General features: G+C 40.0%; 1 protein-coding gene across 2 annotated transcripts; it reads right to left on the bottom strand.

The window, feature by feature from the left end:
* Positions 1-329: 329 nt before the first annotated feature.
* On the bottom strand, positions 330-13273 carry nf2b (NF2, moesin-ezrin-radixin like (MERLIN) tumor suppressor b). 2 transcript variants are annotated; one of them, XM_056407161.1, is made up of 17 exons: positions 13094-13273; positions 12603-12718; positions 11710-11835; positions 11023-11145; positions 10546-10629; positions 10145-10213; positions 9976-10058; positions 9764-9839; positions 9523-9660; positions 8295-8369; positions 8090-8203; positions 7855-7977; positions 6587-6804; positions 5184-5286; positions 4486-4625; positions 4236-4407; positions 330-2836 (listed from the first exon to the last, which is right to left on the bottom strand). In XM_056407161.1, exons 2-17 carry the CDS (start codon positions 12690-12692, stop codon positions 2789-2791), a joined length of 1782 nt encoding a protein of 593 aa, XP_056263136.1. In that variant the 5' UTR covers positions 12693-12718; positions 13094-13273; the 3' UTR covers positions 330-2788. The 2 variants fall into 2 exon arrangements, with proteins under 2 accessions (XP_056263136.1, XP_056263126.1); XM_056407151.1 differs by having other exon boundaries at positions 12959-13272.
* Positions 13274-13525: the final 252 nt, after the last annotated feature.

The following is a 13525-nucleotide window of genomic DNA, read 5'->3' as shown; positions in this document are numbered from 1 at the left end:
AAAGTCCATTTAATCACATCTTACAAACTATTGTGTCACACAGGGACGTACATCGCTCCAGCCATAAAACTATTACTAAGACTATAAATTATTCCATTATTTTTTAACTGCTCGTCCTATTCAGGGGTCAAATCCCAGCTAACGTGGGTGGAAGGCGGGTCTGGACAGGTGGCCGGCCTATAGCAGGCCAACATATCGGGACCGACGACCAATCACGTCCACGGGCCACTCAGAGCCCTTCATTTGGGATTATTGTTTAACAAAATCACAGCACAAACTGGTAGATTATTAAAGCGCAGCATGGCTATGATGAGGTCATTACACAAATATCAAAGTAGGGTACATTTTTATTTCATTCCACACAAATCCAAATGGCTTTAGTTAACACAAAAATGCCTGCGACTCCATTTCAATGTGAATATTTCTAAATGCATACACACGTAGCAGATTTCATGTTCCAATGTTTTGCCCTGAAATACAGCTGCTTTAGGTTTGTACCTGAGCGGTTAGCTGATGATCGGCGCTCTTTACATTTCATTATATCTATAAAATAAATCCAACTGTAATCAGCTCCATGCAAACATGATCTGTATAAACGACTGGATGTTGTGGTAATTGTCTAAACACTGGTGTCATGAAATATTAGTTACAAATCAATTTTGTAACTACTTGTTGATATCAGATTGAAGTGTAAACATCCGAGTCATTCTGAAATATTGAAATTATTAATTCCGAAGAATTGTCTATCAAAAGAACATTTTCCCTCCGAAGGAAAGATGACGACATTTACATCGACAGGAATTTGTTGTGCATGTAAGAAACAAAAAAAACATCCCTTCGGGTAAAATATGGTTTTAGGTGTCAAATATATATATATATATTTAAAAACTGGATTTAAAGTTGGCAAGAAAATCCCATTTGAGAAAATGGAAACAAAAACTTCCCACAATGACCTCATGAAAACATTAATTGTGATGTTATTTCAGGATTTATAGGACAAATAAATAAAAAGGTTAAAAATACTAATTGAAGCACTTATGCAATGGGTTTAAAAAAGAAGGAAGAAAAAGGGCATTTTCACTTGGACATTTAACACAATACCAATTACACAATAGTTCACCGTTCAGTCCATAAAGAAGTCCAAATAATGGACCTGCAGCGTCTGTGGCTGGGCACTCAGCCTCTCTCCCTTCTGAGGATGCAATGAGGAGTGCAGTCAAATAAACATTCACAGAGTTTATGCCGGTCTATATTTGTGAAATTCAGCAAAGACGCCGCTGTCGATAACCTTTACCATACGAATGACCTATTGAACTTAACCAACTTAAATGTCAAACAAGGTCAACGTTAATGGCGTTTATCTCAGGGGAGAAACGATTAGATTCTCCTTGCAGCGATCGACCCTGAGAAGTACGAGAGCGGAGGAAAAGAAGAGAACCGGAACGCCATGAACGTGTAAGCCCGTCGGGAATCGGCATCAACCCCCCAAACGCGAAGGACACCAACGCTAAGACACACGGGCACAATGAGAGCAAAGAAAATCAAAGCAACTCAAAAATCTTAATAGTACAAAATAAAGTTCAAGGCACATCAACAATCTACAGTACAAAATATAAAACACTTGAAATGGCAGCGCTCAAGCTTGTAAATAATATTAATAAACATGTCTATGAACTGCTACGATGATGAAGATGAAGAGGCACGATGCCGTTGACAGAAAAGGAAGTGTGTGAACCAACAGAACAGCAAACCAACTCAAGTGGAACACCGGACCTTTTTAAGGGAGGGTCACATCTCGGCATTGTCCCGGCAGATTTGGACTTTCTTTCCGTCGCAATTTCTTTAGTTTTATGAATTTCCCTAATCCGCACAATTACAATGAATTTGTCCCCCACATTAAAACTTAATGATCAAGAGTTGTTTTAACCCTCCTGTCGCCTTCGGGTCAATTTGACCCGATTCAATGTTTAATGTCGGTGTTCTTTCGGTAGTCAACAAACAAACATAAAGTACCTCACACTTAAACTTGGAAAACAATATTAATTCTCATAATTTTAATAGCTGGGGTCATATTGACCCCAAGGGTAAAATATGTCAGTAAATATAAAGGTAACAGGAGGGTTAGACATTGAATCGGGTCAAATTGACCCGAAGGCAACAGGAGGGTTAAGTGTATTTAGTGTTCAAAGCTATATTCAACAATAGCTTGGTACAGGTATAATCAGAAATATGGGCTTTAAAAATATATTGTATTTATTATTTTCAAAAGTGAAGTTGGAGAAACACTCTGCCGGTTTGAAAGCGGATGACCAGATTCACAACCAGATTTCATGACCAGATTTAGAACTTTTCAGAATATCCTCAAGCCTGAAAAGGAACATTTACCAAATGACATTCAATACAGGAACTTTGCCTCGAACATGAACCTCAATCCCAAAATGTTGTTCAGGTATCGATGTGGAACTTGTCATACGACATATTACAGCCGAGTATCCCTTAAAAACCACAAAAAAACATCAGCAACTCTATAATAAATCCATTCTCAGCACCATGTCCTGAATCAGCGTAGGATACACACATTAGTGTGTTCATTGAATACATAACAACACATGTGGAAGGTGCGGGACGACCGGAGCGAGTGGCCGTTTGTTATTCAGATGCCTTTACGGTCTTTCCGTCGCGGTGCTCGTGTCTGTTAGTTTCAGCAAAGTAAAAATCAAGAATCAAAACATGTTAGGAAAGCCCTGAGTCACAGCAGCCGGTGCCCTCCTTCCTCCCATCGCCGGGATCACACTTCTTCAAAGAAGCCCATCTGAGACATGTACGCAGAGTTACGCTGAAAAACAAGACGGAGACGAGCCGTTTAAAAATAGCAACGTGGACGACGGTTTGTTATTTAACGACAGAGGAGAAGGTTTGTGCTCCACGTACAACAATGACAATTCTGATCGGAAAGTCGACATCTTTGTACCGTCAAATTAAATAAATCATGCTACTTTCATTTGGGAAAAAGTCGGCTGTGGTTTCCTCTGCGGAGCCAAATAATATTGTTGGAGCTATTTAATTTGACTTTTGTATTGAGGTTTTATTGTAAAGTAATATTGATTATTTATTGCTTATTACCTTCGCATTGAAAATGCGGAAGGTTATGTTTTGATCGCCGTGTATTTATTTATTTATGTATTTATTTATATGGGTGTTACTCGCATAACTAAAAAAGTATTAAACCGAATCGCATGACATTTGGTGGGATGATTGGTTATTATCCGGGGACCATTTGATTCGATTTTGGGATCGATCGGGTCAAAGGTCAGGTCATGACATCTTATTTTCACCATAGCGCGGTCAATTTTAATCCAATTGGCATGCAACTAATGCCAACATGTTCATAAATCAATGCCCAATCTTGTGATATGCGAAGGTATGCGCTCTACCGAGTGCCCATTCTAGTTTAGGTTATGTTTTGAGATGTTAGTTGTTTCTTAGGATAGTTGTAATTTAGTTTAATATATTTAGTTGTAGGTTCACTGATTGGGTAACACTGGGCACATGTGGTTATATGTAGAGGTGGATAGGCACAGGACCAGCATGCACCAGGGTGGCCAATGGTTTTTTACCACAGCACAGGGAAGTGTCAACATTTTGTTTGTTCTTTTTTTGTTGGTTTAAGAAATAAATTATCAAAATACTAACAGGCGGAAATGGACAGTACTTTCTTTTGCATGCGTCAACACCAAAACCCACGGTGCATCAGTGGCGGTTTGATTTATCTTTTTGTTTGATTACGGACGACAAATGGCCACTCCAAATATATAACGATAAAAAGGGGTAAAAACTATTTAGTATTAGCTCTATTCGCTGATTATTTACTCCATAAATCACTCTGGCAGGTAATCAATCAGTACAACTTATATTAGTAATAATCATTCTACCAAGCTGCTACAATGTAACAATATTACTGAGACGCTTTACACAATTGCACTATGAAAACAGCACACATTCTATCTTATTTTACTTGGTACCGTTTTTTTAGATTTTTATTATTCCTCGTGTATTTTTATGTGTACATTTTTATCCGTGTTTTTTTTTATGTGTACATTTTTATCGTCGCGTATTTTCTTATTGTACTTTCTGCTTCTGGCTGGCTGTGGGCCATCAAACCAAAATGTCGTTGTACAACAACAACGACGATAAAAAAACCTCTTTATCTTGAACACAAAGGAGATGATGCGTACGTTGCTGTGCGGCTGGTAGGCGGGCTCGGGGGGGTATCCCCGCGCCTCATTGAGGAGGCTGTAGACGCCCGCCTGCTGCTGCTGCTGCTCCTCCAGCTTCAGAGACTCGATCTCCGTCTTCAGCTCCTTCAGCTGGTCCTGCAGGTGTTTGCTCTTCTCCATGTACTCCAGCCTGGATTATGAAAACGCACGTCACGCCATCGCTCACCGTCCTCTCGAAAGCAACGTTGCCAGGGGGATCTGATCTCACCTCTCTCTCTCGATCTCCATAGACAGCCGCTTCATGTCGGAGTCCTTGAAGTCGAGGCGCGAAGATGTCGACTCGTATGCGAAGTCGGGCGCTTCGGGAGGAGCGGGAGGGGCGGGGGGGGCAGAGTAGGCCGCTATGAGCTGGGAGACAGGCAAACGGATGTCAAGTTAGGTCGTAACACACGGACACAAATATAGAACGTGCATTATACATTTTGAATCCCGTACATGCAATTTGACAGATGTTATTACAACACTAAATGAAAGTGAACTATTCCTACACAAATGAATCTAATCGATAAGAAAACGCTTAAAATAGATGTTGGTAGTGCATCTTGTATTTGGGTTTATATTTTCTCGTTCGGTGGTGTATTTATTTGGTGAAATTGTTTTCTGTGGGAAAATGTAGAATCACAAAGGATTCTTTTCTTGTATGAACTTGATCGAGAACTCAGGAAATGCACCAACCATCACCGATTGGGCATTCATACACGAGAAGTAATAAAAAGAATATAAATGACATTTAAAAGCACAGCGGGTAGTCACTGACCTGCGCTAAGGAAATCACTGAGAGAAGCTGTATTAATATGGCAGAGATATTCAATAACAGCCTTTTAAACACAAAGACGCTAAATTCAGCCACACGACTAAAGACCAGCGGGCGTCACACGGAGCACACATGCGGCGGCGTCACCGTACAGGGTACGTCGTTTTGGTGATCTCCAGCAGCTTCTGCTTGGCTCTCCGCTCGGCGTCCTTGGCCTCGGTCAGGTCCTGTTTCAGGTGATCTGCCTCCTTCAACCTGCAATGAGAGATCCGGTTGGTTCAAGGCTGACGGACGACATCGTTATGAACATGCACTCAACAGCTGGGAAGTATTATAACCGGAAGACTTATAGGCTGCTGGGGGACGTTTTAGGATACACGGAGCGCCTCTCTCCTCTTCTCTCTCGACTTATAGATGCATTTTCATCTCTCCATCGCACATTAATAACTCTGCTTCCTCTCTGGAGTCTTTGTGACTTCACGTCTCATTGGGTCCATTGGACCTGGCTGGGTCTGATGCCCCGCCCACTCCTCCTCTCTACCTCCATCTGCCTGATGGATCATGGCGGTATGGATCGTGGTCCATGCCTACTACCAACTATTCATACACTCAATCATACTCATTGCATGTGTTGTAACTCTAATGATTCCTTCTGGTCACATGACATATATTGCTTCTGTCCATCCTGGAGAGGGATCCTCCTCTGTTGCTCTCCTGAAGGTTTCTTCACTTTTTTCTCTATTTCTTGGGAGTTTTTCCTGATCCGATGTGAGGTCAAAGGTCAGGGATGTCGTATGTGTACAGAGTGTAAAGCCCCCTGAGGTAAATTTGTAATATCGGGCTTTATAAAATAAACTGAATTGAAGACTGTCTGTTTTTTCCACTCACTATGGATACATATAACTACAGGACTGTCTCAGAAAATTAGAATATTGTGATAAAGTTCTTTATTTTCTGTAATGCAATTAAAAAAACAAAAATGTCATGCATTCTGGATTCATTACAAATCAACTGAAATATTGCAAGCCTTTTATTCTTTTAATATTGCTGATTATGGCTTACAGCTTAAGAAAACTCAAATATCCTATCTCTAAATATTAGAATATCATGAAAAAGTATACTAGTAGGGTATTAAACAAATCACTTGAATCGTCTAATTAACTCGAAACACCTGGAAACACATTTTCAAATGTTTGATTTTGTTTTGCTGTTATAAATCTTTTTTTTTACTTGGTCTGAGGAAATATTCAAATTTTATGAGATAGGATTTTAGAGTTTTCTTAAGCTGTAAACCATAATCAGCAATATTAAAAGAATAAAAGGCTTGCAATATTTCAGTTGATTTGTAATGAATCCAGAATGCATGACATTTTTGTTTTTTTAATTGCATTACAGAAAATAAAGAACTTTATCACAATATTCTAATTTCCTGAGACAGTCCTGTATTACTTTTCATAAAAACAAATTGAATGCATAGGGAAAAAAAATCTGTAAGTGAGTAATAACTAACTAAAACAAAAAGTCATGAAGCGACACCAGTCCAAATGAGTCAGACCTTCTCTCAGACTGCTCCACCAGTTTCACAGCCAGCTGCTCCGCCTCCCTCATCTTCTGCTCCATCTGCCTCTTCTCCTCCTTGGTCTTCATGGCGGTGACCTCTAACCTCTGCCTGTCCTGCTCCGCATCTGCAGCCTTGTGGGCCAACAGCTTGGCCTCTTCTTCAGCTATCTGAGCCTTCTCTGCCAGCAGGTCTGACGTCTCCTCGGATCGCAACTGGAGGAGATTGGAAAATTAGAACATTAGAAACAACACTTTTAATTAGAAAGTCCTTGCCTGAATACATGGATGGACGTTACAGTGGACATTCACAACATGCAGAAGAGAACGGCATCAGTCAACGACAACTGGAACAGGTTTTGACATATTTAGACCTGATTTTATTTCATAAATCAATGAATGTACAATAGAGAATAGATCACTCCCTAGTTATACACTACCGTTCAAAAGTTTGGAGTCATCCAGACAATTTTGTGTCTTCCATGAAAACTCACTTTTATTTATCAAATGAATTGAAAATTGAATAGAAAATATAGTCAAGACATTGACAAGGTTAGAAATAATGATTAATATTTGAAGTATTAATTTTTTTCTACAAACTTAAAGCTCAAAGGAAGGCCAGTTGTATAGCTTATATCACCGGCATAACTGTTTTCAGCTGTGCTAACATAATTGCACAAGGGTTTTCTAATCAGACATTAGTCTTCTAAGGCGATTAGCAAACACAATGTACCATTAGAACACTGGAGTGATAGTTGATGGAAATGGGCCTCTATACACCTCTGGAGATATTTCATTAGAAACCAGACGTTTCCACCTAGAATAGTCATTTACCACATTAACAATGTATAGAGTGTATTTTTGATTTATGTTATCTTTATTGAAAAAACAGTGCTTTTCTTTGAAAAATAAAGACATTTCTAAGTGACCCCAAACTTTTGAACGGTAGTGTATAACTAAAATGAGCATCATCTAAACATCTGCACATGTAAGGTCACTCATCTGAAAGACATCTGTAAATATCTAGTTGAGGCCTGCTTCAAATTAAAAAAAGAGAGTAAAAAAGAAAAAGAAAAGCACTTTTACAAACTAGTATCGTTAAACACTAAGATAAGGTTGTGGAAGAGTTTAGAGCTTAGCGTGATGGAGAAATATGTCTACGTATCATTTCTTGCAACTCTCCACAGGAGCGTGTTGCCCGAACAGGAGCTCACCAAACATCTGGCAGAGTCAAAAACAAACTGTTGTTCCACATGAAGCTCTCACCAGCGCCTCGTTGGCCAGCCGGGCCTCGTCCTGCAGCTGGAAGAGTCTTCGCTCCATCTCCTCTTTTGCCCGCTCCGCTTCCTCTCTCATCTGTTTTTCTCTTGCCAGGATCTGACGCTCCATCTAGATGGAGGAAGAGAGGAAACTCGATGGAAGCCACACGTGTGTCTACGCAGTGCCCGTCACGTCTCGTCTGCTCTTCTCACGACTTCCCTGGAGATGAGAGAGCACTGACCTTCTTGCGCGCCTTCTCCTCTTTGGCTTGAGCCTTCATCTGTTGCACTTCGATGGAGTCCACCTTCCTCCTCCTCATGAACAGATCGTGGTTACCGATGCACAACTGCAGGATCTAAAAAAAAAAAAGACGCGAACGTACTTCACACCACGTTCATCCAACGTCGTCGTCGTTGGACATTTGCATGGACAGAGAGACGACCGACCAGCTTGTTGACGCGCAGTTGAGACGAGTAGAACTTGAACACATCTTTCTTCTTGTCCAGGGGTTTGATGGTGAACTGCAACACGGGAACGGTAACGGGTTCATTTCGACCACACGACTGACTCGAAATCCAGACTGTTTGCTGTCCTGGCTCCTCAGTGGTGGAACGAGCTCCCCACTGACATCAGGACAGCAGAATCTCTCATCTTCGACTGAAAAACACACCTTTTCCGACTATATCTGGATTAAAACACAGATTAGCACTTCAGTGGCACTTTACTTATACTTACTTTTGTAGTTCGTTTTGTTTGAGGAAATGTTAAATGTTACTTCCTGTATTCTTGTTGTTCTTAGTTTGGTTGAAATGTTGAAATTTGTAAGTCGCTTTGGATAAAAGCGTCTGCTAAATGACATGTAATGTAATGTAATGTAATGTAACTCTTTAGCATCTGACAGACGGCACGACTGTGCGGCCTTTAGAATCCTGTTGCAGATGTTATGAACAGCTTTAAGCATCAGCAGTTTTTCTTTTGCACATATAAAGTCAAAAAACAATATTCAAGCATAGTTTCCTCATCAAATAATTCTGGATGTGGTATTTACACTACCGTTCAAAAGTTTGGGGTCACTTAGAAATGTCTTTATTTTTCAAAGAAAAGCACTGTTTTTTCAATAAAGATAACATTAATCAAAAATACACACTATACATTGTTAATGTGGTAAATGACTATTCTAGGTGGAAACGTCTGGTTTCTAATGAAATATCTCCATAGGTGTATAGAGGCCCATTTCCATCAACTGTCACTCCAGTGTTCTAATGGTACATTGTGTTTGCTAATCGCCTTAGAAGACTAATGTCTGATTAGAAAACCCGTGCAATTATGTTAGCACAGCTGAAAACAGTTATGCTGGTGATATAAGCTATAACTGGCCTTCCTTTGAGCTTGAAGTTTGAAGAACGAAATTAATACTTCAAATATTAATCATTATTTCTAACCTTATCAATGTCTTGACTATATTTTCTATTCAATTTTCAATTCATTTGATAAATAAAAGTGAGTTTTCATGGAAGACACGAAATTGTCTGGATGACCCCAAACTTTTGAACGGTAGTGTATATGCAGCTAAAGAATAATTTAAAAAAAGGTTGTTGCCACTGTTTATTGTACCCATTTCTCCTCTAAGGTGGAAGTGAAGTTTGCTGCCAGAAGACCACTGTTTGCATTTACCTCCTTTTCGCTGTAAGAGATGTTGCGAATGCCGCTCCACGGAAAGGATTTGTTGGGGTTGAGTTTGCTGTTGGGGTTGTAGATGTGAAGTCCTTGAGCGTCCACTCCAAGTAACAGGTCCGTGTCCCTCTTGTTTTGCTGTCAATGGGATGTGTGCAACAAATGTAAACCAGCATGGCGGTAATGATTAAGATGTAACATGTAGCTTAACTGACACATCAAGGCAGTCGTTTACACTCACTGTAATGGCAAAGTAGCTGACACCGTACATCTCAAGGTCTTGAGCAATTTTGAGGTATTCCATCTCAGCTTCATCTCTGTATGGACAATGTGAACACATTCAATCATGAGCGGGATACTTTGAACACGAGAATCTCCCCACACCACGTTTTGTAAAGGTGTTAGTTTCTCTCAACATGATGGATTTCAGGATTATTTCGGGGTCAGTCCCACCTGGCGATGCCTCTGTGCTCTGCATACCACGCTGTGATCTTCTCTTCCCACATGTCAGCAGTCATTTGGTATTGCATCAAGACCTAGGGCGCAGACATAAACATGATATCCTGTGCACACGCACACAAGTGAACAACAAAAGTTAAACGCGCACGTAATGTAAACTTACTCTTTTTGGCAAAAGCTCATCTTGTGCCAGGAAGCCCGGCTTGTGAAAGTTTGGGTCATAGTCTCCGTACTGGGAATGAAATAGAGGGAGAGGAATTAAATAATGTGTACAGTTGTGCGTTCTCCTCTTTTGAGGACACAAAATCACCGCCCAGACGGGATGCAAATATTCGGATGCTTGTAAATTTTGCATGACTGTGCTCCATCTGTGCCGTTACGCCACACACACACAGAGCTCCTCAGCATACTGATGATAAATCGATGTTTCTTAAAGTGTATTTGCATAAAGCATCAACTGTGAACTGCAGGTGGGCGATATTGATTGACACACAGGTAAGACAAACATCCTGCAGGAGCAGCAACTGATAGAAAGAGAACATTAACTCTGGAGGGCTTGCTTACCTTGGCCTGGACGGCGTATGACGCCAACAGAACAGATGCTTCAGGGGAACAGAATATCTCCTCATCTAGGATCTGTTTTTTCACCTATAGGAGAATGTGAAGAAATGAACAACAAATGAACAATGATGCCAAAGAAGAAATGCACCAATACCAACTAAAATGTCTACGTCAGGTATCTGCAACAATGGGGCAATCTGGTTTATAATTATAATCTTTAATTATATCTGTGTATTTCTATGGTATATTTCGTTCCAGTTAAGCCTGACATTGTCTTAACCATAAAAAGTAATCCTAGTTTCTTCCACACAGTCAGGTTTATGGTTTAATAATTAAATACTGGTGTTAGCTCGGTATTCGATATTGGCCGATACCCAAAGCCCAGAAATCTGTATCGTCCCTGAAAAAGTCTGATCAGTGCATCCCGAGGCGAAAGTTATAATTTATTTATTTAACAACACATATTATCAGTTATATTACCTGTAAGAAGAAGAGGTGCTGCGTTATCTCTTGGACCAACTCTTCTTCTACTTTTTCTGGGAAGAATTTAGCCAGGAAATGAAATGTTATGGGAGAGTCCTTCGGAACCTCCTGGTCCAAGACCTTGGAAGAACAAAGAAACCGCAGAGGAGAAGTTAGTTAGACCCGACTCCTGCTTAGGTTGAAATGTCATGATTAGTAACATGATGATTAATTAGGTACTAATAACACTTTTGGTAATACATTTTAGTTGGTCAACTTATGATTTATAAACAATTTCAATTAATTACAGTAGTTCATCAAGCAAACATGACAAACATTGGCCTGCTCGGGCCTCTCTGATTTGAGAAGTTGCTGTTTTATAATATTTTAAACTGAATATCTTTTGGTGGAAGACTGATTCTCAATTTAAATATGTTACCTTGTACACATTTTATTTATACGGGTATTTTGTTGTGACATTTTGTTGACGAAACAATTGTTTGACTGAAAAATAGTAAAATAATAATCTTATAATTAGTTGCAGAATTAATTTCAGACCCATAATCCAGATTATTTTTACATTTTAAATGACGGACCACACAAAGGAATAATCTGCATTGTGCAAAACATTTTAACCACATTTAACCATGTAGTTGGAGTCGTGTGTTTTTGAAGCCTCTTCAGCCAGTTCACGCCTTCACTCACCCGTTTCTCTTGCTTCAGCCAGGCGTAGGTGTCCTTCACCGTGTACCGGAGTCCAAAGAACCAGGTCTCCCGCAAACCTACCGTGCGACACACCAGGTCGAACAGGTCTTTACCTTTCCACTTCACCTGAGAGAAACAGACAGTGATGGAGACCAGCGAGTTAAGTGGCCGAAAGAAAACATGTTGTTTTGCAGCTGCTGATCTGTACCCATTTCCTGGTAAAAGCAGCCCAAATATGAACGTATATGTCATGATCTTTTTGTGGAGAACAGAATATCTCTTCTACTCATTGTGGTCAAATCTTGAGTCAATGTATTTTAGAGTATTTTTCCAGTAACTTGTAGTGGAGGTGTGACACCTTGCTTAAAATAAAGACTTGGTTCACTAACCTAAAACATCAATACACTTCATCAGGGGGAAATTAAGCAGAGACACTATTAACAGAGCATATGGCACGTATTTAATGAGCGTGACTATCAATTAGACAGCCTCACTAAGTAGTTTACAAAATGAGACCCACCAGAATCAGGGAAGCTTAAACATCTGCTTAACAATTTCCCCGGGGAAACCCTGACTGATACGATTCCAAGGAAGCCGTACAACTTCGGCCACGCTATGTTTAAAAAAATGTAAACAATGAATGTAAAACAGAAAAAAAGTGCCAAAATAATCTTTGTTTATTTGTTACAGGGACTTAAACTCTCATTTCACTTTATAAGAGGAAGCATACTGATCTCGTCTCCTACGTTCAGCACAGTAACTAAAAGCTTCAAAACGAATTCATAAGGCAATGGATAAGTCTGCACATCATGATTTATGAATAAAATAAAATATTTAACATGCAAGTATATTTCCGGCCATGCTTCAGTGAGCTTGCCTCAATAAATCCATACCTCACAGCTGAACTCCATTTCAGCATCCATGGTGACAACTTTGACTTTAAAAGTCTTTGGCTGTTTCTTCTTTAATCCAAGGATAGACATGTTTGGGATGTTGCAGTCAACGAAACCTGTGGAAACACATTTGAAGTATAAAACACGAAGAGTGATGAGAAGGATGCATCCAGAACGAGCCAGTGAAATGTACACTTTAAAAACTTTTTGAAAGTGCCAAGCCACAGTTAATCCAAAGTGAGCTGGAAACAAGCGAGGCGATAACAATGTGATGTTTTAAGCAGTTTTAGAGAGAAAAAACACATCAGTTAACGTTATTGTACTCTTAGTTAAAGACAGAAGAAAAGGCCGATTACCAGCGAGTTCAGCTACAAACGTCTACCGTCCAACAAGCTCAGAGGAGGCTGGACTTCTTTAGCTGGGAGTCCAATGCTAAGCTAACTGATGATACTAGACAACGTCAGCTCTTCAGCTAAAGCACAAACACGCACCAAAAGAAGTTGTAGACAGAGCGTAACTTTGGAGAGATCTCCATTATGAAATGTATCCAACGAATTAACTTTGTACGCTATTAAAGTTTGTTTTAACAACTTTGTAAATGTTCTCTGCAGCTGCGTGCTTTAGCTGGTTAGCTTGCTTTCACATATCAGGACTTTCCAGAATATTTTTGTTTTGACTCCGAAGTCACTCTACAGGTGGCAACACGAACAGCAGCCTGAGGTAAAGTCACTGCGCATGTGCGCGAAATTGAGACATTGCTGCCTTCAATGGTTGTCGGAAATATCGCAATTCTAGGCGTTTCAGGGCAGGAGTGTGGTGGCCGTGAACGCAGCATCACGCAGAATGAAAACTTCGATGCAGAATTATCTGTTTGTCTGCTGAAACGTCTATACATCAGGACTTGTGCAATAAACAAATATTAT

This window comes from Pseudoliparis swirei, chromosome 3 (assembly GCF_029220125.1).
Source record: "Pseudoliparis swirei isolate HS2019 ecotype Mariana Trench chromosome 3, NWPU_hadal_v1, whole genome shotgun sequence".
NCBI lineage: Eukaryota > Metazoa > Chordata > Actinopteri > Perciformes > Liparidae > Pseudoliparis > Pseudoliparis swirei.
This window is presented reverse-complemented; position numbering and strand designations above follow the sequence as displayed.

What these genes read in the sequence shown, in the direction of transcription:
- nf2b (XM_056407161.1), bottom strand. Translation starts at nt 12,692, where the DNA reads ATGTCTATCCTTGGATTAAAGAAGAAACAGCCAAAGACTTTTAAAGTC. An exon ending in GAGCACAGAGGCATCGCCAG is followed by an intron (nt 9,840 to 9,975) that starts GTGGGACTGACC and finishes TTGTCCATACAG; the next exon opens with AGATGAAGCTGAGATGGAAT. An exon ending in CCTACCAGCCGCACAGCAAC is followed by an intron (nt 2,837 to 4,235) that starts GTACGCATCATC and finishes CTTGTTTTTCAG; the next exon opens with CGTAACTCTGCGTACATGTC.